Genomic DNA, 23,965 nt, shown 5'->3' with positions numbered 1-23,965 from the left:
CTGAAAAAAAAAATCCAAAATTACAATATGCAAATGTATTAAATAAATGCACAGTATATTTGATAAAACCATACTCTCTAGATTTGAAGTTGATATCCTGTTACTGACCACTTTTCTTCAAATGTAGGCTCTTCTCACTGGCAGGTGTTTTGGTTTGCTTGAAAGAGGAACTGAAGCGTATCAATACTTTGTCTATCCTCAGTCCACTTGTAGAATTATTGACAACCCAGAAATACTTCAATTTAGCTGAAATGCTCTGTGTCTGTCTTTTCCCTATTAGTATGCCTTAGCTTTGCTCAAGTATAACTTGCGGGAAATAACACTGAAGTGTACCATACAGCTCATCAGTATTCTTAGGCTTAGAACTAAAAGGGATCTTCAAGGTTATCTCTCAAACTGTATTCCACAGACCTCTTGTGTTTGATGAACTTATCTCAAGTGCTGCGCTTCCCCTGAGCTTTAGGATCATGAAGAAACTAAAACTTTATTGTTCTATGAATACTGATGCAAAAGCAAGCACTATGGAACATCTGAAAATACATCACACTTTGCTTTTTAGTTGGATTAATTATATCTAGGATGCTTCCCTGGCAGCTCAGTAGTAAAGAATCTGCCTACCAATGCAGGAGATGCAAGTTTGAAAATGGCAACCCACTCCACTATTCTTGCCCAGAGAATCCCATGGACAGAGGAGCCTGGTGGGCTGCAGTCCATGGGATCTCAAAAGAGTTCAGACACAACTTAGCCACAGGAGCTAATGTTCATTGCAGTGCCTGGGGCTCTCACTGTGGTGGCTTAGTTGCAGCTCCCAGGCTCTAGAGCCCAGGCTCAATAGTTGTGGCCCATGGGCTTAGTTGCTCCACAGTATGTGGAATCTTCCCAGACCAGAGATTGAAGTCGTGTCTCCTGCATTGGCAGATGGATTCTTTACCACTGAGCCACCAAGGAAGCCCCCAACATTTTGATTTTATTAAAAGTAAACTATAAAGGAAAATGCCTCAGTAATAATTGAGGAAATCTGAAACTAAATTGATATTTTATTGTATTCAGTGTAATTTTTAAGACAGATAATAGCATTATGATTATATTTTTAAGAATTTTCATTTTTTAAGATATATACTGAAATACTTAAGGATAGACTAATATCATATCTGAGATTTCTTCAAATAATCAGAAGTTGGGGGAATGAATAGAGATATGAATGAAACAAATTTGGCCATGAGTTGAAATCACGTAAATAAGGATGATCACGATGCTATTCTCTCTTCAAGGGTGAAATGCAGCTATCAAAGATAGAAATACACTAATTCTCTCCTTTCCTTTCCTCACATTTTTAGCTCTGGACCCCATGGTGTCAAATTCTTTTCTATCCTACCACTCACCTCCAGTCTTACCACATACACACACACACACACACACACACACACACACACACACACACACATACACCCCAACCTTGGTATCCAATAGGAACACAATACATGATTTCTAGACCTCTGTTTCTATGTTCTTCTAGTTTAACAAAGTGCACTCAGCTTTTCAAGGGTTAAAATGGTAAAACCTCATCATTTTTCTGTTGTAAACTGCTCTTTAGAAATACAATGCCTCCTTTAGTTGCAAAGTACAAGTTCCTTTCAGAAAGTTGGACAAAGTACTATCTAACACATTTTATAGGTGTTTGTATCAGTGTGTATATGAGTCTCCATGAGCAGAGTTAATCAAAAGTATGTTATCCTTCACCTAACTTATCAAATAATCTTTGAGGCAAAGTTTTCTTATATCTACAACCCTGGAACCAGTGTTCAAGATCTCAAGCTTGATACTTTATCTTTAAATAGTCATGATTTACCTTCTCAGCCACTAAACTAAAAAGTTTTTGGAATTAGCACAGAGGAAAGCACAATAAGTAATTAATGCACGTAATGAATTAATGTAACTAATGCATGATAACAAGACTTCCCTGACAGACACTGGCTTAAAACACAGTTAGCCAGTCTGAATTCTGTTTCTATCTGGGAAATCATCTTTGCATGTCACTTCTCATAATATGATTTCCTTATTTTACATTTTAATTTGTCAACCATTCTTTATGTGTAATTCAGGACACAGGCTGATGATTTTAGGAAGTAAAAGTGATCATGTTCAGTACATTTCCAAAGAATATTATAAGTTAATCAAATGTCTAAGGTGGTAGTTCTCAATAGGGGTAAATTTATTGGGAAAATGTCCTAGGTATCTCTGATGTATTTCAGCAGGTGAAAACCTTCATTTCAAGTCATGGAAATACACTGTCAAAAAATAATTTCTACTGTAAGTATTATTTTATGTTCTTGAGGAAGTCATGTGTAGCCAAATGCTTTCATAAAATGGAGGTAAGTCAGGAAACATTTACCTCCTGATGTTTTTTAAAATAATATTTAACTTTCTTAGAACCTAAAATAACTGTACTTAGTTGGCAAAACTTGGCATGTGAACTGCAAATTTCAGTTGTCTTATATATGCCAATTTATCTATTGTACTCAGTTGTACCTGCCTAAAATAACACCTCTGTTTATATTTTTCCCTTCGCTTTTCTCTATTCTCTTCTCTGCCAACAAAGGTCCATCTAGTCAAAGCTATGGTTTCTCTAGTAGTCATGTATGGATATGAGAGTTGGACTATAAAGAAAGCTGAGCTCAGAATTGATGCTTTCGAACTATGGTGTTGGAGAAGACTCTTTAGAGTCCCTTGGACTGCAAAGAGATCCAACCAGTGCATCCTAAAGGAAACCAGTCCTGAATATTCCTTGGAAGGACTGATGTTGAAGCTGAAACTCCAATATTCTGGCCACCTGATGCAAAGAACTGACTCATTGGAAAAGACCCTGTTGCTGGGAAAGATTGAAGGCAGGAGGTGAAGGAGACAACAGAGGGTGACATGGTTGGTTGGAATCACCAACTCTATGGACATGAGTTTGAGTAAGCTCTGGGAGTTGGTGATGGACAGGCAAGCCTGGCGTGCTGCAGTCCATGGGGTCACAGAGTCGGACATGACTGAGTGAATGAACTGAACTGATCCTCTTCTCAGATAAGAATTTCAGATTCCCTGATCTATCTGACACCATCTAATTATTTTAAAGAAAGGTAAAAATTAGCATAAGCAATCTGACTCTTGTTAGCCTATTCCTACAATTCTATTTGGTATTTCTCTTCTTTTCTCCATGGGACTATTTTGTACTTTACATTCTGTCTTTTAAAGATATATTTGAGGAGACATTTACTGTTGTCTGAAATAGTCCCTGAGATTGTGTTCAATATGTCTTTTTGCCCCTTTAATTATATTTTTTGTTCTTTTTTGCAGCTTTTATTGATCTTCCAGTCTCTTTTCCACTGCACATTATATTGTTACAAGTCTTCTGTTTACTGCCTGTACTATCCTTTATATTCCACTTAACTACATTGGCCTCTGATGAGTTTCAAATGATAGGTGCCAATTGACTTATCTATGAATCGCTCAAGATACTCTGAACAAAGAGCTATTATTTGGAATCCCCTCTTCTAGCTAATAGGTCCCCAAATGCTATTTCATTCCAACGAGTCTGAAAGAAATCACTGTTACCATCAAAGGATATTTTAGTTGCCTCAGTCCTAGTAGAAAGAGGTGCATAGTCTAGGATTTAGACTATAACCTTCAGTGATCATTTAAATGCCTACTACCAGAGCACTTTGGTAGTTTGATGCTAAAAGTGCAAAGGAAACCTTAATGAAGAGAAGTCTATACACTCATAGAATGTCAGGAAAAGTAACCAAAGACTATATAAATATGAGTTCTATAAAATAAATGACCTCTATCATGTCATGGTCCCTAACTGTTTAATAAAAAAATGCACATGTCAATAAAACAGTTTAGATTTTTAGGTCACATTATTTAGCTTCTACCATGTGCCAAGTACCATGCTGAGCTCTGAAGATACATGGATAAATGTCCTCAGTCCCCCTTCCATTCAGAGTAAAAAGGCCAGATATGTGCTAGGATGGTCAAAAAGGATAGCTCTGAAACACCTAGAAATACAAAGATAAAAATACATCCTTTCCATTCAGACATTTCTCTTTAATGAAATAATTCACCCTTTCCTTCCCATTCATGATTTCAGTTATTATTGTTCAGTCTCTAAGTAATGTCTGACTCTTGGCAACCCTATGGACTGCAGCACATCAAGCTTCCCTGCCCTTCATTATCTCCCAGAGTTTGTTCAAACTCATGTCTATTGTGTTAATGATACCATTCAACCATCATCCTCCGTTGCCCTCTTGTCTTCCTGCCCTCAATCTTTCCCAGCATCAGGGTCTTTTCCAATGTGTTGACTCTTCACATCAAGTGGCCAAAGTGTTGAAGCTTCAGCTTCGGTATCCGTCCTTCCAATGAATATACAGGACTGATTTCCTTTAGGATTGATTGGTTTAATTTTCTTGCAGGCCAATGATTTCAGTAATAAACATTAAAATTTTAAGAAGAAAACATCAAATTTTGAGTCTAAAGTTTAACGATTCCTTCAAGTCTTTACTCAAAGTCATTCTTCTTCTTGGCAAGACCTATTTAACATTGCAATATGCCTAAATGTCCACTGATAGAGGAATGGACAAAGAAGATGTAGTACATATATATAATGGAATATTACTCAGTCATAAAAAGGAATAAAGTAACGCCATCTACAGTAACATGGATGGACCTAGAGATTGTCATACTGAGTGAAGTAAGTCAGATAAAGACGGATATCATATGATATCGCTTATATATGGAATCTTAAAAAAAAGTGGTACAAATAAACCTATTTGCAAAACAGAAATAGAGTCACAGATGTAGAAAACAAGTTCATGTTTACAGAATAGTGTTAAGGAGGGAAGAATAAACTGAGAGATTGGGATTGGCATATACACACTACAAAGATACAAAACCGATAACTAGTAAGAACCTACTGGATAGCACAGGGAACTCTACTAAATGCTCTGTAATGACCTATATGGGAATAGAATCTAAAAAAGAGTGGAAATAAATAGCAATATGCCCCTCAGCACTCTATTTCCTTAGTCTACTCTTTCTTCACAGCACTCATTGCCTTCTAACATATCATCCAGTGTCTTCTTTAAAATATCTGTCTTATCCCACTAGAAAGTGAACCTCATGTGGGCAGAGGATTTGGTTAGCTTTGTTCACTGATGTGCCTGCCTTCAGGACCAACATCAGTGCCTGGGACAGAGTAAACAGTCATTTAAATTTTATTGTAAAAATAAAGCATCACTAAGTGATTATCTAAAGAAAATACTATCTTAAAAATACTGAAAAGCATGATTATACAGTTTTAGTTTGTTCTAGATATAAATTTTAAAATAACAAATATCTGTTTTGAGTTGCCTTTTCACAACAGTGGCTTAAGTGTAGTCAACTCGGGGGTGCTATGGTGGGAAAGAGATGTGACTGACATTGAGGGAGAAAGGTTAGAAGATGGTTATCCCAGGATAGGCATACTGAGTATGCTGCATGCTGCTACTGCTAAGTCGCTTCAGTCATGTCCGACTCTGTGCGACCCCATAGACGGCAGCCCACCAGGCTCCACCGTCCCTGGGATTCTCCAGGTAAGAACACTGGAGTGGGCTGCCATTTCCTTCTCCATGAGTATGCTGCATGTGAGTGTTCATATACGTCTTATGCAGAGTTAAAACAAATATTATGGTAATTTAAAACAAAGGATCATTTACATCAATTTATCAGAGATTTCACATGAAAGAGGCTGAAGTGCTTGAATTATATGACAAACTATTTCAGTCCCTTTCTCTCTTTGAAAATACAGGAAAAAACGAGAATGCTATCCTTACCCAGTGTATCCTAAAAGATAGGAGTATGGAAAGAAAATCCTGTATTCTACCTAGGTTTAGAATAGCTTATACAAATGAATTTTGCAGAAACATCTTTCTCGTATTATTCTCACATATTTTTGGCATAGCAAATTCAAGTGAAAGGTCTAAGCCAAATTCAAAGAGATCAAAAGTTATTTTGAACATTGAAATCTATTAACCTTTTAATCATCAAAATTGATTGAATTAGCATGGACTAAGATTGACCCAGTTCAATTTGAAATTTGAGTCTGCTGCTTTTCTCTAGGTTGATCACTACAGGGCAATAAAGTAGACAATGAATTCTAAGGTGAGTTTAATCTCACTCCCTCTTGGAATTGAGAAGGATTTGGCTCAGTTTGCTTTCACTAGACACAAAGAACAACTTTTCTCTTTCCAAAATATGAATATGTATATAAACATTATTGTCAGATGACTACGTTGGGTGTTTTTTTTCCTTTCACTTTACTTTTTTCCCAGATTTGGAATAAACAGCCTCAATTCTTTTAATATGTCCTGCAGCTCTTCTTTTCACATTTTCTCCTCTGGGTCTCTTAGTAAAATTCCAATAACTTTTCTCTGTAAAACCTTCTAGTAAATTAAATTCCACTTATGACAGGATCCACTTAGTGGCTTAATTTTAATTGGGTACTCATTTTCATTATAGTCTAATTCTTCATCACTATTTAAGTGGATATGAAATTATAAGAATATTCTTCAACTCTCAATATCATAGTCAATTAGAAAATTTTAACTTTTAATTCATTATCTGATTTTAGATCTAAGTGCCTCAGAGTCAAAGAACTAGTTAGATGTCATTGATGTTATCTTTTATTCATATTGACTTAACCAATTTGACATAAAATACTGAAATATAACAAGTTTCAGGTTCTACTGGTACTCATTTTCAACTTAGAAGTTAAGAGATATTTAAACGGCTTTAGTTAATCAAATGTAAATCAATCCTTGACTCAGTTACTTATCAACCCAAATATTCATAGTCTATTAAAGATAATAATAAGAACCTTATGACAAGGGGAAGCAGAAAAATTAAGCTTCTATCTGGAAATCTCCTTTCAATAAGGTCAAGCACATTGTGTTTGGCAAATGCTCAGATCATAGATTTTGAAAGATAAAATAATTATACATGGCATATATACATATATATGTATAATCTATTACTATTCCCTAAATAACTATTACCCAAATCTGCTTACATACTCCTAATCTAAATTGTAAAGCAGCTTAAAAAGACATTTCCACATAAGAGTATAATTTTTCATCCAACTAGAGAGGAATTATTTTAAGTATAAAGAGGACATACTTCTGAAGAAAAGCAGTGAGAAGAGCAGATGCATGAGAAAAAATAAATAAAATTCATAGACTAAATCACTTCCTGTTCCATGGCCCTATTATTCCCACCCTAAGCAGCCCTATCCATTAGGAACTGTTTGAAATTGTGCTCTGGTTTAAGGGAAGAAGGGGTATAAATGGGGTTGGGCTGGAGAGAACAGTTTTGATCATCTCTTTCACCTTTCATTATCTGGCTTTCTCCTTCCCTTCCATACCCTGCCTGTTAAAATACGGATTTTACTCATTTGGGGGTTTTGTTTGTATGTTTGTTTGCTTAGTTTGGGTTTTGATTTGATCAATTGTTCCATACTAAAAGCCAACTCTGCAGATCTCTTGGGAGACTGTTAGAGAAGAAAACTTTGAAGACCAATGGGCATAATGACTCCTGAATGCCCAGGTACTTACCCTCATTCCTGCCACATATTGTCTCTTCCTTCCACATACCCAAATTCTACCTCTGCTAGAAACTAAAGCTAATCATCTTTGAATATTAACTAAATAGGCATTGAAAGACTTGTCACTTTTAAAGTAAAGGTTAAGTAAAAACTGGGCTTCCCAGGTATCTCAGTAGTTAGAGAATCTGCCTGCAAAGCAGGATACGCAGGAGATTCAGGTTCAGTCCCTGAGTCAGGAAGAGCCCCTGGAGGAGGGCATGGCAACCCCCTCCAGTATTTTTGCCTGAAGAATCCCATGGACAGAGGAGCTTGGTGGGGTACAGTCCATAAAGTCACAAAGAGTCGGACACGACTGAGCACACACACAAGCTAAGTAAAATTTGGCATTTAAGTTTTACTGCCCTATATCCAAGTATACGACTGATTTCTCCAATAAGATTATGGTCAACACCAGACATCAAGCAGGGAGACCCTGCCTTTTCAAATGTCCAACACAGTATCACTGACACATAACACAGCATCTGGCACACAGTAGGTGATCGGGGAGGCCATTTTGTACCTCTGTGAATTCATACCATGGCCAGTGATGTTAATTTTCAGAGACTTTGGAGAGATCATTTAACCCCAGGTCCACAAGGGAGAGTAACAGGTGTGATTAGTGACTTTGGAAAATGGAATTGAGCAAGACTGGTTCAACTCTTCTCAATAATTTTTTCAAAGAAATCTATTTACAGTTGCACATCAATGTGGGAAATTTGCAACTGTGAGCAAATACATTTGTTTCAGGGAATGGGGGCTCTAAGAAGTCCATCTGGTTGCAGATCTAGGCCCTGTTTTCCAAATAGCTTTAATAGTAATCAAGCTGATATTCAGATCTCTATGTCTTTGGACACTGTTTCGTTTCTCAATTGCTCCTAAATTTAGAGGTAAAGGAGGAGGTGTGATTAATTATCACTGCTAGATTCCTCTTTATTGTAAATACCTAACAAAGAGAGTCCCTTGGACTGCAAGGAGATCCAACCAGTCCATTCTGAAGGAGATCAGTTCTTTGGAAGGACTGATGCTAAAGCTGAAACTCCAATACTTTGGCCACTTCATGCGAAGAGTTGACTCATTGGAAAAGACTCTGATGCTGGGAGGGATTGGGAGCAGGAGGAGAAGGGGACGACAGAGGATGAGATGGCTGGATGGCATCACCGACTCGACTGACATGAGTTTGGGTGAACTCCAGGAGTTGGTGATGGACAGGGAGGCCTTGCGTGCTGCGATTCACGGGATCACAAAGAGTCGGACATAACTGAGCAACTGAACTCAGCTGACCTAGCAAATACTGACTGGTTGAATGAATGTATAAATGAATAGCTATCAGGTAGCAAAGATACTGCATAATTCTACTGTTTCTCTGAGTCATAACTGGCTTGAAAATAGCATTTTTGCTATGCTCCAGTTGTATTTTAACCATTCCTCTTAGGCTTTACTCACAAATGTGAGAAGCAATGGGCAATTTTTAGCTGTATTTAATTCTATGTGATTTACTTCCTGGGAAACTGGTTAAGGGAATACAGATCACCTGCTTCAACAGTATTTTTTCTTCCATAGTCTACCAATAGAGATGTAAGTGGGTACAGCAATTCCTTTTGATAAAACCACTTACATCACAATTAAATTTTATTCACACTAAATTACTTCAGTCAGAAAATCTACTAATTATTTAGTAGACTACAGCTAAACTATTAAATAGCTAACTCAGTGAAAGAGGAAAGGTTACAACATGAAACAATAAAAGTATACACTCTCTTAACTTACATGTATTACCCCTATTATTTCTTTTCATACTTAAAATATTAAACATTCATCTTTTTCATTTTATATTTGGTATAATATTTACTTATAACCACATTTTTTAAATTAAATTTAATTGTTTTATTTTTGGTTGAACTCATTTCTAAAACATAGTTTTCTAATTCAACATTTTTCTAGTAGTGGTTAGTCTTACAAATCTTTCAAACCCAAAGACATTAAGTGTAGTAGTAAGATATTAGAGTTACAGTTTCTCTTCCTTTGGCATCTTTTTCCTAATATTTCTTGGGAATAAAGCTCAAATCACATCTGGAATATAAAGTTACTTAAATAATCATTGTTATAATTAAAAATAATCCCACTAGTGGTGAAAATGCAAAATAGTACAGCCACTATGGAAAACAGTATAGTTTCTTCCAAAAAATTAAAACTGGAAATATTTGATCCAGTGATCCTACTTCTGGATATTTATCCAAAGAATTGAAATCAGAACCTCAAAAAGATATCAGCACTCCAATGTTTATCACAATAACCAAGATATGGAAACAACCTAAATGTCTATCTAGGATGAATGGGTAAAGAAAATGTCACATACACGAACTATGATATATTACTCAGCCTTTAAAAAGGAAGGAAATTCTTCCTTTTTAAGGAAATGACCCTTAAGGATATTATGTTAAGTGAAGTACACCAGCCACAGAAGGACAAATACTGCATGGTTTCATTTATCTGATAAAATGAGAATAAAAAAGCAATTCAGTCATAAGCTGTAGTTAAATTTACTTATAAGAATTTTAATTCAAAACTGCCGTGGATAAGCCACAACATAACCAGATCAACCCAGAGTTACCTATCTATAAGTCTGTAAGTCATTAGAGTGAAATGTCAAGTCATTAATTGCATCCTATAATTTGAAGAGAATAAGCAGATTTTGAGAACTCTTCACACTGACTCCAGGCCCTTGAATTCTCAAACTCTCAAGACTGTAAGGACCACAGGCAATATAAACGTGGAGATGCTTCTCTCAGTCCTCCTCCAGGAAGGACCTGCTACCCTGCTGCAAGGAGTGAGGTCAGTGGATGGTCACCAGGGTCTACCTTCCTGCAGGGTCTACCTCAGTTGCAGAGGGCTGCCTTGACTTTCCTGAAGTGAAAGTTACTCAGTCGTGTCTGACTCTTTGTGACCCCATGGATTATACAGTCCATGGGATTCTCTAGGCCAGAATACTGCTTTGGGTAGCCTTTCCCTTCTCCAGGGGATCTTCCCAACCCAGGGATCAAATCCAGATCCCCACTAATGACTTTCCTAGAATAGCCCATATCCACAGCAGGCAGAGATATAAAGACTAGAGCCCAACATAAGAAACACTGAAGGACAAGACTTCCCATCAGGTTTTGTCAAACTAGAGTCATAATTTACTTTATCTTTGCCCAATCATACTTTTTGAAGTGTCCCTCCACTAATATTAATCTCTCGTAAATATCTGACTCCTCAAACAACATGTCTGTGTCTACTTTCAGAGAACCTAACTCATGACAGACAGCTAAACCAAATGAGTCTAGATAAGAATCCAAAGGCTTTGGAGAGCCTCAGGAAAGGAAGTTCTGCTATTTATAGTGTTCTAACTCAGAAGCTACCAGAGACATGCAGAACAGTGCAAGACATGTGAATGGTCACCTTTCTTCAAGTATCTCTATAACATAGGAACTAGTGTGCAGTTTGAGTGAATTTGACATATAGGTCAGTCAAGGTCCTTACCCAAAACTAATGGTCCCCTCAAGTTCCTTAATGTTCAAGAGTACACATTTAGTTTAGTGGGGGCTCTAAGCACAAATTCAGCTTGCAATTATGTTAATAAAATTCACAAACACACACACATACACACAGAGAAAAACATTTCTCTATATCTTCTAAAAAGTTGTTTATTGACCTGAGTCAATGTTTTAATTGTATCTGCAATTAATAAAATTAACTCTACTTCTTCAAAATTATATTTTCCCCTTTCCATGTAGTCATTTGTGGAAAACATAATCCATCCCCCACTTTGCCTAGGGTTTATAAACAATATAAATAGTAAGGAAAATACATTAAAACTAATTTGTACTCATGGTTTGATTTCTTTAATTTAAAGCATACCTATATTGTAAATTTAGGAGTCAGATTATAAAATAAGTAGGCAAAATTATGTTTCCTAATGACTTCATTTGGTTTTGAAGAGTAAAGTATGAAATTAGTACTCTCTATATCTTAATACTAAATGTTACTTTTATCTGCAGATTTATTTGAGGAACATTGGTAAGGCTGAATATTTCCACACAAAATATTTAAATTTAAAGCTGAATTCTCTGTGTATATGTAATTGCTCCAGTCCTGTGGACACTGATGAGTTTTCCATATTTCAATCCCAAAGAAGGGCAATGCCAAAGGGTGTTCAAACTACCACAAAATTGCACTCATTTCACATGCTAAGCAAGGTAATGCTGAAAACTCTTCAAGGTAGGCTTCAACAGTATGTGAAGCAAGAAATGTCATATGTACAAGCTGGACTTAGAAAAAGTAGAAGAACCAGAGATCAAATTGCCAACATCTACTGGATTATCGAAAAAGCAAGGGAATTCAAGAAAAACATCCACTTCTGCTTCATTGACTATACTAAAGCCTTTGACTGTGTGGATCACAACAAACTGGAAAATTCTTAAAGAGATGGGAATACCAGACCACCTGACCTGCCTCTTGAGAAATCTGTAGGCAGGCCAGGAAGCAACAGTTAGAACTGGACATGGAACAACAGACTGGTTCCAAATAGGAAAAGGAGTAGGTCAAGGCTGTTTATTGTCACCCTGCTTATTTAATTTATATGCAGAGTACATCATGAGAAACGTTGGGCTGGAGGAAGCACAAGCTGGAATCAAGATTGTGGGGAGAATTATTAATAACCTCAGATAAGCAGATGACACCACCCTAATGGCAGAAATTGAAGAGGAACTAAAGAACTTCTTGATGAAGGTGAAAGGAAAGTGAAAAAGTTGGCTTAAAACTCAACATTCAAAAAACTAAGATCATGGCATCCAGTCCCATCACTTCATGACAAATAGATGGGGAAACAATGGAAACAATGACAGACTTTATATTCTTGGGCTCCAAAATCACTGCAGATGGTGACTGCAGCCATGAAATTAAAAGACCCTTGCTCCTTGGAAGAAAACCTGTGACAAACCTAGACAGCGTATTAAAAAGCAGTGACATCACTTTGTTGAAAAAGGTCCGTATAGTCAAAGGTATGGTTTTTCCAGTAGTCATGTATGGATGTAAGATTTGGACCATAAAAAAGGCTGAGCACTAAAGAACTGATGCTTTCAAACTGTGGTGCTGGAGAAGACTCTTGAGAGTTCCTTGGACAGCAAGGAGATCAAACCAGTCAATCCTGGTTTGACTTGAAAGGAAAGGAAATCAACTCTGAATATTCATTGGAAGGACTGATGTTGAAGTTGAAGCTCCAATACTTTGGCCACCTGATATAAAGAAGATCTGGAAAAGACCCTGACACTGGAAAAGATTGAAGGCAGGAAGAGAAGGGGATGAGAGAGGATGAGATGGTTGGATGCATCTCTGACTCAATGGACATGAGTTTGAGCAAACTCTGGGAGAAGGTGAAGGACAGGACTGTGTGCTGCAGCCCATGGGGTCTCAAAGAGTTGGACACGATTGAGCAACTGAACAACAACATGTACTTGCTCCATTTTTAATCTTTTATTTCATAATTTTATCTTTCTCTACATTAAAATGGATTACACAACTATATGAGCCCTATTCTTATATTATTTTAGAAACAGGCATTTTTAACAAACTGGGCAATCTTTGTATATTGTGCTTTCTGCTGCTAAGTCACTTCAGTTGTGTCCAACTCTGTGCAACCCCACAGACGGCAGCCCACCAGGCTCCGCATCCCTGAGATTCTCCAGGCAAGAACCCTGGAGTGGGTTTCCAGTTCCTTCTCCAACGCATGAAAGTAAAAAGTGAAAGTGAAGTTATTCAGTCCTGTCCAACTCTTAGCGACCCCATGGACTGCAGCCTAGTACTGGAGTGGGGTGCCATTGCCTTCTCCATATTGTGCTTTCTAGTACTTATAAAATCTGAAGATTCTAAATTCTAATTGATTTTTTCTTAAAACGCATTTTTGTAAGGAAGATTGCACGTGAATAGAAATTCCAAAAAATTCTCTACTGATTGGCTTATCTGCAATGGATGTTGCTATTATGTGACATTTCAAGAATGTGATACTGGAACCTCCCTAAGTGGTTAAGACTCTGCACTCCCACTGCAGGGGAAGCAATTTCAATCCCTGGTCTTCAGTGAGATCCTGCATGATGCATGGTGTGCCCAAAAAATTTTTCTAAAGAATATAACACTGCAGGTAGATGACATTTTCTCTAAATGTCTCACTCTTTAGGATTTTTTATTTTTCCTTAAAATTAAGTTTTATTGCAAAGCAATATTTAAAGGCCTATTTTCATTTCCTGATGATTGAATAGCTTTAGTATCAGTGTTAGTCATTCAGTTGTGTCTGACTCGCTGGGACTCCACGGAGTATAGTCCACCAGGCTCCTCTGTCCATGGAATTCTCCAGGCAAGCACACTGGACTAGATAGCCATTCCCTTCTCCAGGGGATCTTCCCAACCCAGAGGTTGAACCCAGGTCTCCTGCATTGCAGGAAGATTCTTTACCATCTGAGCCACTAGGGAAGCCCTGATTAGCTTTATGGGACCACAAATAAATGACCAGAATTTTACACTCTAATACTATCAGTCTGAGATCAAGTTTAAAAAGTCAGACATCCCAAAGCAATTTCCAGGACAAGAACGATGCAAAAATAATTAATGGAAGACACACAGATAAATTTTCTTTCAAAAAGCTTTGAGAATACATCCCTAGTACCTATGCTCGACTGACTTAGAGAGTTTTGTCTTAAGAAGGAACAGTCAAATTCATACAGAATTTATAATATGACCTGTAAAAGTCTGTAAAAATTTTGAAACAGCCAAGCATGCATTACTACTGTTAGGTTTTCCTTTGCCTAATAACAGAGTGTTATGTTTTTAAAAATTATCCACTTGCTCATTTACCATTTCATATCCCAGCATCATACAGGACTAACTTTGAGAATACCAATTATTTATTGTGAGCCAGCTTTCTTTGAGTCCTTTCATTCACATAAGTCAAAATAAGACTAATTTTGGCTCCAAGAAGGAGCCAAAAATTGCTTATATGAACATGTACCACATTAGACTTTTGTGCATGTGGAGTTTACAGGACTACAAGAGAAAGAAATAAACTGAAAATTGGAAAACAGCATGTTTCACTACAAACACATGACAATATTTAGGTTGAAATGGAAGAAATGTGTCAACAAAGTAGCACTGCCCTAAAATACCATATTTATAGAATTACTAACAGCCATATAAAGCAGGAATCCTTACTGATATTTTGACTTAAACAACCTGTTCTTGGAACCAAAAAGGAAAAAAGGATAGGAAAGGAAAAGAAAAACCTGATTTATTTTGTATTGAAATATAGTATTGAATACATAAATGGACTCAAGTAAGAAATAAAATTTAACAGGGGAAGCTGGATCATTCTGAAGCCATGTTAAACAACAAATATGGCTTCAGATATTCATAGAAACACACTAACAAAATGCCAAATTCAAAAGATCCATATAATGTTTGAGGCCCAGTGAAAATTCTAGCCAGATTTGCTACATATATATTCACTTTATGTGCAGAAACAGACATGCACATATCCTTATATTAACTACAGCACTTACACATCTATGAAATGGGAATAACAGCACTGTTTCCTCCCCTGGGAGTGAGAAGTCATCAACAAAATGTTCTGGATGTAAAGTCTCAAGACAATTTAGCAATAAGTTCCATAAAAGATTTGAATATAAAGCATTATAGCTATTCAATACAATAATCCTCTTAAGCTAGTAGTAGAAATGGAAATTATTTACCCTGGGAATTTAATTGTATTGCCATTAAAAGATTTGCCTATGTAAATTATTTCCATATCAAAAAAGATAGAAGCCCCATCTGTTTATTTCTATTTTCACCAAAGCCTAAAGCTATATAAAACATTTGATTTCTGTCTCACCTGAGGTTTCTTAGATATTAGTTGCCATTAGTGCTCATCCTCTTAAGAAATAAAATAGATCTGAACCAAGCTTTGGAAGGTAGGAAGCATAATCCAGAATGTATTTTAGTTTACCATTGCATAGATAATAAGGTAAAAAATTAAAATCTTCAAGTGTCATTTATTAGTAAGTGAAATCTTTTTTGTTGTTTGTTTTGGAGTTAATACTTTCAAAATATGTATACTTAAAATTCAGATTTAAAGCAAAGTTTGCTATATCTAGAATATTTAATGAGATTTCTCTGCAGTTACAATTCCTAATACTTTAGGATTTCAAACTATTGTAACATCAGTAATCAATTAAGCCTTACAACATCTAAGGTTAATAGCCTTACAACATCCTAAGTTAATATTAAGTCATCTTCCTTTGGTTAAACATAAGCCAATGTTGGGGGGGAAATTACAAAGTTAATTTACTTGAATATTTCTATGTTCTGGACATTTATAAACAAATGAGTCAGATTCATAAGTAATTTTTATTCTAGTTATGTTTCTTATTATAAATAAAATGTAGCATTCAGAAAAATTCTACCACAAAAACATATAAAGTGAAGGTTTACTAACAAGCACTTAATGGGCATTTGTTATGTGGTAAATCATTCTGAATCTGGGAGGGATCTGCCATATTATAAGCTGTTTATTTTATGATTATAAATTATTATGGGTCTTATATTTAGTTCTACATCATACAAGAAATATATTCAGTAAAATTCTTAGTAATACAGCAACTTTATTAATTCATTTGTAAGAGCCTCACATTAGCCAACAACCTCCCTATGATATTTAGATCAATATACGGCATTTACTGGGGCTTCCCTGGTGGCAAGCAGCAAAGAATCTGCCTGCAATGCAGGAGCTGCAGGAGATGGGGGTTCAATCCCTGGGTCAGGTAGATCCCCTAGAGGAGGGCATGCTAACCCACTCCAGTATTCTTGCTTGGAGAATATCATGGACAGAGGAGCCTGGTGGGCTACAGCCCCTGGGGTCACAAAGAGTTGGACACAACTGAAGTGACTTAGCATGCACGCATGGCATTTATAAAGGTGAAAAAAAGAGAAAAATAATCGAAGAGCCTTGAAAATGTTTTTATGAGTTGAACTCATTTAGACTAGGCTTCCCTGGTGGCTCAGAGATTAAAGCGTCTGCCTGCAATGCGGGAGACCTGGGTTCGATCCCTGGGTTGGGAAGATCCCCTGGAGAAAGAAATGGCAACCCACTCCAGTATTCCTGCCTAGAGAATCCCGTGGATGGAGGAGCCTGGTGGGCTACAGTCCATGGGGTCGCAAAGAGTCAGACATGATGGAGCGACTTCACTCACTCAGACCAGATGAAGGATGAAGGAAATCAAGAGTAAGCTAGGGATTGCTAGGGATGAGCAGTCCAACACTAGGCCTGACCTTGACCCATGTAGATTTCCTGAACTCTTGGTCAGTGTAAAGACCCTAGGAAATATTGGTCATATCAAGGACATTCGGTCTTGCATAGCAAATTCCAAAAGTCTTGAAGTGAGTTCTGGTATGACCATTGCCAAGAGATACTGGAAACTCTCTACTACACCCTCCAACTTTGGTATTACCTGGAAACACAAAGAAAGAAGACGTGAGGGCAGAGTAATGTTCTCTATTTCCACAGCAGTGAAATCTATACTTGTTCAAACTGTCAGCAAATCTGGTAAGCATGGTCAGATAGAAACTCAAGGCACCATCAGCAGGAAAGGGCTGCATGAGGCCAAGACCAGCACTAGTTCTTTTGGCATTTCCTCACCCAGTATTCTTAGCTTCTGATCCAGGGCTGGGACCAGGGGAGGCGAGTGAGATGCCGAGGGCACAACATCAAAGAGGCCACACTGTCAGCCTTATAGTGAGAACTTCCTTCAGTGTTGGACAGTAGACATCTCACTCACCTACCTTAGTCTGAGCCCTGTCCAGCTATAGCTTGCTCAAGGGCTTCATGGCAAGAAGTTTGGGCTTCCCTGGTAGCTCAGTGGTAAAGAATCTGCCTGCAATGCACGAAACCTAGGTTCAATCCCTGGGTTGGAAAGATGCCCTGGAGGAGGGCATGGCAACCCACTCTGGTTCTTGCCTGGAGAATTCCATGGATAGAGGAGCCTGGCAGGCTACAGTCCATAGGGTCACACAGAGTCAGACATGACTGAAGTGATTAAGCAGTAGCATAGCTGCTAACTCGCTTCAGTCGTATCCAACTCTGCAACCCCATAGACGGCAGCCCACCAGGCTCCCCCGTCCCTGGGATTCTCCCTGCAAGAACACTGGAATGGGTTGCCATTTCCTTCTCCAATGCATGAAAGTGAAAAGTGAAAGTGAAGTCGCTCAGTCGTGTCCGACTCTTCATGACCCCATGGACTGCAGCCTACCAAGCTCCTCCTTCCATGGGATTTTCCAGGCAAGAGTACTGGAGTGGGGTGCCATTGCCTTCTCTGAGTAGCGCAGCAAGAAGCTCATAATATGAAGGAACTGTTGATGACAAACAGATGAGTCCATACCTTAGAAAGGGAGGTTAAAAGGTAGAGTAAATAAACAAAAATGTTCAAAAGAGATGATCCCTCTCAACTACTAAAATATTGTCCACCAAAAATATGCAAAGTTGCTAAATTATCTGAACTAATTCTTCAACATCTCATTTGGGATTGGAACACAATTTATTATTTTTAAAAGGGAATTATCATGTAAGAAATTCAGCCCTAAAATGTATTTATACATTTATGTATAAATGTATGTAGTAAAAGCCTAATACAATCATTATTCTTAAATGTGCATAATAAATTTATTCCCACCACCACTTCTAATATGTGTAAAGAGGACTCCTATATAATAATGAATTCTACTTCCTAAGAATGTCTTTAAAACTACTGCAAGATAACTAAATGCTTCTAATTGTAGGAGTTTTTTCAGTTGCCAATTTCTAAGCAAATAACAATAGTTCCTCAAGGTTAAACTAAATAGTTACTTCTATGTTAGAATCAGAATACAATATCTTAGAAAATGAAAACCTTTCAAAAGGAATGGTGATTCCAAGGGCTCATTTGTATCTGAAGTACCAGAGTGAAGGACACTTAGATTGGTAGATTCTTGGCTTAATTATAACACAGGTCACCATTTTTTTTTTCAATGAGTAGATTAATGTTTAGAAATAGTACTTATTGAATCATTTTCTACTCAAAAGGAACTTAACCTTTTCAATTTAATACCTTTGATTTCCAAATTCATTTGCAAGGAAAAATAAAGCTATTTAGTCTTAGTGACTTTCTAAGACTTGCAAACTCAGAATTTTCTAATTTGTATGTTTCCTGCAGTCAGAGACTAACCACTTATTATCCTCCATGTATACTCCCAGGATACAAGTTTCATATTTATTTGCTAAGTAAATAAATACATAGGACATTAAGATGTACACAGTTCACTGTACTTTTGGAATTGAATTTACCATAGTGAAAAAAATTATTTGCTTCATAGTCCTTGAGTCTAATTCCTTATAAGTAAACCTAGTGATAGGTTTACTATTAAGGCACAGGTGAAAAAAATCATCATAAGTATTTGAGAATTTTTATCAGGTATTATGACACTGTAATAATTTATAGTCCACGAAAACATGAAGAAACTCTGATCTAAGTCTCTATGAGGTCCTTCTACTAAAATGTATAGAATAGAATGTTGTCTAAGTAACCAGTTTTTACTTTTTGAAAATCAAGCCCTTGTTGATTTCATCATTTGCATATACTTTCTCTCAGTACATAGGTTGTCTTTGCATTTTATTTATGATTTCTTTTGCTGTGCAAAAGCTTATAAAATTAATTAGGTTCCATTTGTTTATTTTTGCTTTTATTTCTCTTGCCTTGGGAGACTGACCTAAGAAAACATTGATTGGTACAATACATACATTGTAAAATTGGTACAATTATGTCAAAGAATGTTTTGCCTGTGTTCTCTTCTAGATTTGTTATGGTGCCTTGTCGTATATTTAAGTCTTTAAGCCGTTTTGAGCTTATATTGATGTGAGGATGTGTTCTAAGCTTTAATGATTTGCATACAGCTGTCCAACTTTTCAAACACCAATTGCTGAAGAGACTGTCTTTTCCCATTGTATATTCTTGCCTCCTTGGTTGAATATTAATTGTCCATAGGTGTGTGGGTTTATTTCTGGGTCTGTTCTGTTCCATTGATCCATATGTCTATCTTTGTGCCAACACCATGCTGTTCTGATTACTGTAGCTTTGCAGGATTGCCTGAAATCTGAAAGGGTCCTGTTTCCTGTTTTGTTCTTTTTTCCCAGGACTGCTTTGGAAATTCTGAGTCTTTTATGGTTCCACATAAATCTTAACTTTATCTGTTCTAGTTCTGTGAAAAATCTCATGGCTATTTTGATACATATTGCATTAAATCTGCAAATTGCTTTGGGCAGTATGGCCATTTTAACAATATTAATACTTCCAATTCAAGAGCACGGGGGATATCTTTCCATTTCTTTGAGTGATGACTCAATTTTTGTTATTTATGTTTTATAGTTGTCAACATATGTCTTTCACTTCCTTGGTGTGATTTGTTTCTAAGTTGTTGTTGTTGTTTTGATGTGATTTTAAAACGGATCGTTTACATTTCTTTTCTGATATGTCATTGTTAGTGTAAAGAAATGCAACCTATTTCTGTATATCAATCTTGTACCCTGCTACCTTGCTGAACAGTTTTTACTAAAATATTTTATAGATTTTTAGCACTGATCATGTTTTGTGGTCACACAATTCTTGGAGTAAATCGAGAATTGTTTCCACACTAAAGATGACAAAATTTAGGTTCAGAGAGAATATGTGGCCTGACTAAGTTTAGAACATTGATAAACGCCTGAGAAAGGTCAGAATCCAGGTCTTTTGTTCCTATCCAGTGTGTTTACCACTACACAGATACAAATGACTAAATATAATAATGAGCATTAAGATTACTAACTCTAGAGATTTATACATGATGGTAGTTTGATACTTCTGATATAAAATGCCTTTAAAACAAAGAGTACCCTGAAATTATTTCTTCTTCCTTATAAATGAAATACAACTGCGTCTATTAACAAAGAAAGTGAAAGTGAAAGAAGTCTCTCAGTCGTGTCCAACTCTTTACAACCCCATGGACTGTAGCCCGCCAGGCTCTTCTGTCCATGGGATTCTCCAGGCAAGAGAATTGGAGTGGGCTGCCATTTCCTTCTTCAGGGGATCTTCCCAACCCAGGGATCGAACCCAGGTCTCCTGCATTGCAGACAAATGCTTTACCATCTGAGTCACCAGGGAAGCCTGTGTCTATTAACAAGGTACACTCTATAAATATTAGCTACAAATACATGAGGAAGGTCCACATAAAAGTACCAGTGCATCACTGCTGCCATCTCACTCACTCTCCTTGTCAATTGCCAAGGGGATGGTGACCTCCAAAGACATTGAAAAGGCAATCAATTTACACTGCAGTGCTTATACATCTGATCCAAGAGTCTCTTCCACAATCCATTTAACTATTTATAACTGGCTATAAAGCTATTAACCTTTAGTGATTATTCTCATTGCCCTTCACTAACCATATGTAACTATATCCTAATGATTTTAACTGTGTTTAAAATAGGATGCTCATATAAAAAGTTTAAGCTTAAATATGCCTTTCCAAGAGAATTGAGTTTTAAAAGTGAAGGTATGAAGAAAAGTAGGTAGAGGACTGTTTCAAAATAAGTGAATAATAGCACAAGTTGCCTTGGACTGCTGTATAGAATTTTTATTCACTATTGTGAAGTTTAAGAACTTCTATTTTTCATGCCTGGCATTCCTCCAAAACTTTGGCCAGAAATGATTGAGTGTGAGTAATGGCTTTTACACTATGAAATGATGGCTTATTCCTCCTACAAATTTGTCATTCTTAGCTGTGAACTTTGGCAGACCCTTAAAACAGATCTGCCACCATGAGCTAAAACTACTTTCACAGTGGACCATCCACATAATTAAACCATTTTATTGTAGTTTGTGATTGTATAGAGCACTTATTATGACGGTGGAGAATTGGTTTCTCATATCAGTCACATCTATGCCGTTTTATGTGGGCACTGAATTTCTCTGTTTCATACGATGGAGATATACCTAACTCTATCTACCTGTTTTCGTGAAAAGGAAAAGCTATTCCAAGGCACACAACATTGAAGTCTTAAAAGGCACATCTAACTTTAGGTAATTCTATTCATCACTACTTATTCTCTCTGAAGTGATATATGAGTACCCTTGAGATATTACTAACACAAATGTTCACTCAGAGCTTATATGTTGTCACTCTATCTTTGATGATGGTTTAGAACACATCTCCTTCTGGCTCTCTAGTTACAAATAAACCAAATCCTAGAAAACAGTTGTTCCTGGGTTTCTTAATTTAAAATGGTAGTTTTTTTTTTTTTTAATTTTTGCTTTATCTTTTTAGCCATGCTACATGGCATGTGGGATCTTAGTTCCCCAGTCAGGGATCAAACCCATGCCCCTTGCAGTGAGAGCATGGAGTCTTAACCACTGGACCAGCAGGAAGTCCCTAAAATGATAGTTTTTTATATTTCTCCTGAGATCTTGAGCGTTCTCCTTCTCTTTTTTCTTTCTCTCTCTCCCACCACCATAAGTCTTCCTTCACACCTCCTTTCTCTTTCTGTCTCCCTCTTTCTCCTGTTTATTTCACTCCTCTTTCTCTCCCACTGCTGTCAGTGGAGGTCACAAAAATCTATGGGCATTGCTTAGCCCTGAAGATATCATTCAGGGTAAGAGTTGCTGAACTCTTACTTCAGCAACCTAAGCACTTGAAGCTGGGAAAGTATTTGGAGGGCTTTTAGTCAACCCACTGAGCATACAAAGTAGAAACAGAACACTCAAAATATTACAATCTATTTTTACATCAACAGGTAGAGGTTGTTTGGGACTTTCTTCCTACTTCACTTTTACAACTCTTACTACTAAGAAGCAATATATTTAAAGCTTCTTTGATTACTTAAATTTTATAGTCACTAAAGATGATTTTTATTGGCAAAGTTTCCTTATAGTAATTTCAGACTTCTCTGGTAATAAATGTCTTCATCAAGGTGTAGGAATGAATAGAAGTTCCTACTGGAATTTCATAACTCAATGGTGGGGTGGGGGAAGAACATCTAATGTCCTCTTCCTGGACCTGCTCCTCAGTTATGTACACTCAGAGAGACAGACTCATTAGCTACTAATTGCCTTAATGTCTTAGTCTTCAAAATAAAAGTAATAAATTTGTCCTTCTAAAAAAGGGGCTAAGAAGAAAAAACAAAAAGCAAATACAGTGTCTACATGATGATCTGTAAATATCAAAATTATGTAGTTTTTTTCCTTCCAAAATTTTTTCCTAGAATACTTTACCAGTGAACCAACAGAGAATAGAGGCTGAACACACTACCCACTGCTATCTGGCTAATGCACATATATGCACCTCCATGTTTGAACCCAAACTGTGAGCAATGGTGTCTGGGCACAGAGCCCCAATAGCCTTTTTAGAAAATTGTTTTCTAAACAGAACACTTATATTTTACATATTCACAGGACGTGTGATTCTTCTTTACATTGAGTGAAAACTCTTAATTTTCAGAGCATAATTATCAGAGCAGATAATGATTATTTGTGAAATATGTAGGTCCTCTAGCAAAGCAAATTTTACTAAGTAGGCAGTTCAGAACTCTGGTTTTCTTTTTTTAGTGACACCTTTGCTTCACACTAAACTACACCCCATACAATTTTTTTTGGAAACAATGAACATAGGAATATTACCTTGACAGAAAGGAGTCTGATGCCAGGTCTTGCAAATTTCCATTGATGGTGTGCCGTCACATTGGTTAAGCCAAAGCTTGTCTTCAGGGTCTTCACCACTTTGCAGGCTGTCAAAATCCTTGTCATTTTGAAGATGATTTGTGACTAAAATCAAATAAAATTACATATGTTTTATGAGAATTTTGTTATAAGGTTTTTAAATTAATGTGAAGAAAGCTGGGGATATGCAGTCGTGTTAAGGCTGGCTGCACAGTGATCTTTGGATTTCCATTCATTCTGTCATTAAATGTCTTCAGCCACAGCTCCTCCTTCTCTTAAACCCTCCTCCCAAGGTAATGTCCAGAGATATTCCGTGGACATGTAATACAAATTGCAACACATCAAACACTACCTTCTCCTGCTGAAATAATGCTAGTGCTGTGGAAAACCAGTCATCTGTCAAAGGAATTGCTTATGCAGCTGAATAGAATGACCTAGACACAGTGGACAACCTTAGGAATATCACTTACTCTAAAGAGTAGCAAATTCCTAACAATGCTAAGGGTCAAAG

At 36.9% G+C, this 23,965-nt stretch overlaps 1 protein-coding gene across 1 annotated transcript in view; it reads right to left on the bottom strand.

Moving 5' to 3' along the window:
- CPS1 (carbamoyl-phosphate synthase 1) overlaps window positions 1–23,744 on the bottom strand; it is a 139,753-nt gene extending 116,009 nt beyond the window's left edge. The window contains exon 1 of the mRNA XM_027566563.1: window positions 23,416–23,744. Within this exon, the coding sequence (XP_027422364.1) occupies window positions 23,416–23,541 (126 nt within the window). The 5' untranslated portion in view covers window positions 23,542–23,744. The remainder of the gene's footprint in view (window positions 1–23,415) is intronic.
- Between the last annotated feature and the right edge of the window lie 221 nt (window positions 23,745–23,965).

This window comes from Bos indicus x Bos taurus, chromosome 2, assembly GCF_003369695.1.
Source record: "Bos indicus x Bos taurus breed Angus x Brahman F1 hybrid chromosome 2, Bos_hybrid_MaternalHap_v2.0, whole genome shotgun sequence".
Taxonomy (NCBI): Eukaryota; Metazoa; Chordata; class Mammalia; order Artiodactyla; family Bovidae; genus Bos; species Bos indicus x Bos taurus.
This window is presented reverse-complemented; position numbering and strand designations above follow the sequence as displayed.